We start from the raw sequence: 3524 nt of genomic DNA on the forward strand, positions 1-3524 counted from the left end.
AGGGCGGGGAACTGATCTCTGGGTCTGGAGATCAATCGTAATAGTCGGAGACCTCCAGGTTCCATCCCAGGGGCGGCCAACCTACTGCCCTGTGTATCTGAGCTTCTGGGAGTGAGGGTTTGGTTGGCTGGGGTCCTCCTGGGCTCTTCCATTTGTCTCCAAATGGGAGGCTTCCTTCTGTTTCCATTCTGTCCCTCCTGCTGGACGCAAGGGAGTCTGACCCTCTGACCCTCACTCTTTCCACAGGTCCTGGGTTGGCATTTGTCGCCTACCCAGAAGCCCTTGCTCTGCTGCCAGGCTCCACTTTCTGGTCGGTGCTGTTCTTCATGATGCTCTTCACCTTGGGGATTGACACGCTGGTAACTGGCTGCAGCCACACTCAACACCTCCTTCTTAGTCCCACACGATAATGGACTTGGCCAGCTCCCCCCTGACCCTTTATTGCGTAGGTGTCAAACTTGCGCCCCTCCAGATGTTATGGACTACAGCTCCCATCATCCCCTGCCAGCATGATGCTGGCAGGGGATTGTGGGCACTGTAGTCCGTAACATCTGGAGGGGCGCGAATTTGACACCTGTGCTTTATTGTGTCTTGCTTGAGCCCTTGGCATGATCCCGTACCACAATGGTCAGACTGGACGACAAGCGGACATCTTTGAGTCTGGCAATGGGCAGGAAGGCTGTGGGAGGGGCCAGCAGTCATCCCGGAGTAGTATTCTTTCGCAAGAAAAATAGCAGTTTACTTTCACAGGAAGTTCTGACCATGGAGTCCTCATGCAATACCTCAGGGCTGGGCCTTGTAAACTGGCGGCAGCTCTAGGAATTACAAGGAACTCTGTGGTCACAACTTCCTGTAAGTGGAGCAGGCCTTATTTTTCTGTCTATTGCATGTTTCTATTACATTTGTGCCTCAGTTTCCACCCACTGATCAGCTAAGCATTGGTGGCCAAGGGGTGCAATGATTTGGATTTAACAGTCCAGGTGCTCGGGAGCAACAGCCGCAGAAGGCCATTGCTTTCACATCCTACATGTGAACTCCCAAAGGCACCTGGTGGGCCACTGCGAGTAGCAGAGAGCTGGACTAGATGGACTCTGGTCTGATCCAGCTGGCTTGTTCTTATGTTCTTATGGATGTCTCCTGCCATAAACAGGCAGAGGGGGATCTTGCCCGGGGGTCTGTGCCTGTGCAAATGGAGTGGCCAGCTGTTCCAGGAGAGATCATGAGACCCCCCCCCCAACAAAACAACATGGGGGGGAGGAAGGGAGGTTTCTCCACGGGTGATTGGGATCTACTGCCAGCTGTTGGATGTTGGGGTGAGCCCATATATACGGCATTTCCACAAGCAAACGGGCTGCTAAGTAAGAGGACAAGCACCCGCCGGTTTATGTGACATTTACTCGAGAAGGGTTTCTTTCATCTCGAGGCCCACCAGCCAGAGGTGGGATCCAGCAGGTTCTCACAGGTTCCCCAGAGTAGGTTACTAATTATTTGTGTGTGCCGAGAGGGGGTTACTAATTGGTGATTTTGCCACATGATTTTTGCCTTAGTTACGCCCTGCTTCCAGCAGCAGCTGCTGATTAACAGAACCGAAGCAGTCTGAAGCAGGTGAGGTGTAACTGCGTGCGCGGCAGCCTCGCGCCAGCGCGTATTCGTTTCCCACTCGGGTGATCGGCATGACAGCGGCTGCGTCCTTGCCACAGCCCCACCCAGCAATGCCCTGCCCCCAGAATGCCCAGCCACGCCCCATCGTGCTCCACCCAGCCCCATTGGCACTACACCACAGTTTGAATCCCACCACCATGGGAACCTGTTACTAAAATTTTTGGATCCCACCACTGCCACCAGCCTTATTGCAGCAGATGTTTCTGTGGCCCAAAACCTGTTTCCCCAGATCATGCGGAGCGCCTGCCCTTCTGTCCCCCGCTGCTTGCATTCGTCTCTGTGCGCCCTGCCAAATTCAAGCCAAACTGGGATCAGAGAGGGAAGGGGGCTATTGCCTGCCAGGGGCAACTGAATCATTCCTCTCCAGGAAATAAAATCACAGGTTTGGGGGCTGGAGGGGTTGCCGGGGTGGGGAGTGTGCAGTGGCCCCTCTGCTCTGCTGCCCTTTCAGGAGACCGCCCCCCCCCCCCAAAGGATTTGAGGTGGGGCAGTCTTGGGGAAGGACCTGTCTTGCTTGACTGTAATTGCTCCTGCTTACCTCTCAGTTTGGCAACATGGAAGGCATCACCACAGCTGTGATAGACGAGTTCCCCTCCCTGCGCGACTTCAAGCGGAAGGCCCTCTTCCTGGCGGGGCTCTGCTTTGCCTTCTACTTGCTGGGCCTCCTTTTGGTTACCGAGGTAAGTGTGTGTGTGTGCGTGTGTCTTCAAAAAAGCCGTGGTGCTCTGCCGTGTTTCTGGTCCCTTGCCTCTGATTCCGAGAAGCCGGTGCTCTCCACTGACATGCTGCGAGGTTGCGAAATAGGTTTGTTGCCTGGTCTGTGAATCCTAATTTGGATGGTTCGTTAATTACGAGAGCTGGCTGCAAGAGGCCTGTTGGATTGGGGGAGGGGGGCAATTTAAGTGCTTGCCCTGGCCCCCATCTATATATGTAAAAATCTATCGGTGCATTTTTTGCTGGCAGGTAATTTCCCAAACAACTGGATTGATTGCTTTGAAATTTTCACACAACATCGCATTCACATGCGGCCAGGTTTCCATACTTTTTCCACACCTCCTATTGTATACATGTCACAACTGTGCCAGTTATTGTGTACATGCCACACCTGTGACAGTTGGAACCACAGTTCTGTTCCGCAACAGCGCCATCTGCTGGCCGTCAAAGCAACACCCTCTGATACAAGGGAACCAACCATGCCTTCCTTGAAAACCACCGCCTTATGGAGTGAAAGGACAATGGGGCCGGCCATTCGCACATGCATCACCTCACCCCAGCTGATAGCGTGAGGGAGGGTCCAGGGGCTCTCTGGACCAAACGCTCTGGAAACAGAACACAACGTAGCTCTTGGCGCTCTCTCCCAGCTTGTTTTACGACAGGATAATTCGGGCCTGCAAGGGTAGTGAGAGAAAGTGACAGTAATCCAGCCCACTTGGATTACGGCTCCACTCCACCCTAGCAGAGGAAGGGAAACGCTAGGGAGGGACCTGCAAGGTTGCCATGCAAGGGAACGGGAGAGAGGGAGGGGAGCGAGGGGCCCCTTGCCCCTCCCCTCCCTTGCAATCATTGTGCAATGACACATGTTCGAACCGTTCGCTTCCCTTTTTCTTTCTTTTCCACTTCACCAGAGTCAGCCACAGCAACACATGGCCAGGCCCGCTAGTTTTCTATAGATTTGCCCCTGCAGTTACCCACGCCATCTTGACCACTACTCATATTGCACTGAGTGTCGCATGTATGACTATCTGCCACTAGGGCAGAAGTCGTGGGTGTGCCCTCGCTGCAATGAGTTCCTGGCACTCAAGGAACGTGTGCGTTCTCTTGAAGCCAAGGTGGCAGACCTGGAGAAGCTGAGAGAGGCAGAG

The 3524-nt window shown here is 54.0% G+C and overlaps 1 protein-coding gene across 1 annotated transcript in view; it reads left to right on the plus strand.

Moving 5' to 3' along the window:
• Window positions 1–3524, plus strand: part of LOC125431220 (sodium-dependent proline transporter-like) — a 24371-nt gene that overhangs the window by 9724 nt on the left and 11123 nt on the right. Inside the window, exons 9-10 of the mRNA XM_048493979.1 lie at window positions 247–359; window positions 2208–2342. Of these exons, the coding sequence (XP_048349936.1) occupies window positions 247–359; window positions 2208–2342 (248 nt within the window). The remainder of the gene's footprint in view (window positions 1–246; window positions 360–2207; window positions 2343–3524) is intronic.

Source organism: Sphaerodactylus townsendi, linkage group LG04 (genome assembly GCF_021028975.2).
Source record: "Sphaerodactylus townsendi isolate TG3544 linkage group LG04, MPM_Stown_v2.3, whole genome shotgun sequence".
Taxonomy (NCBI): domain Eukaryota; kingdom Metazoa; phylum Chordata; class Lepidosauria; order Squamata; family Sphaerodactylidae; genus Sphaerodactylus; species Sphaerodactylus townsendi.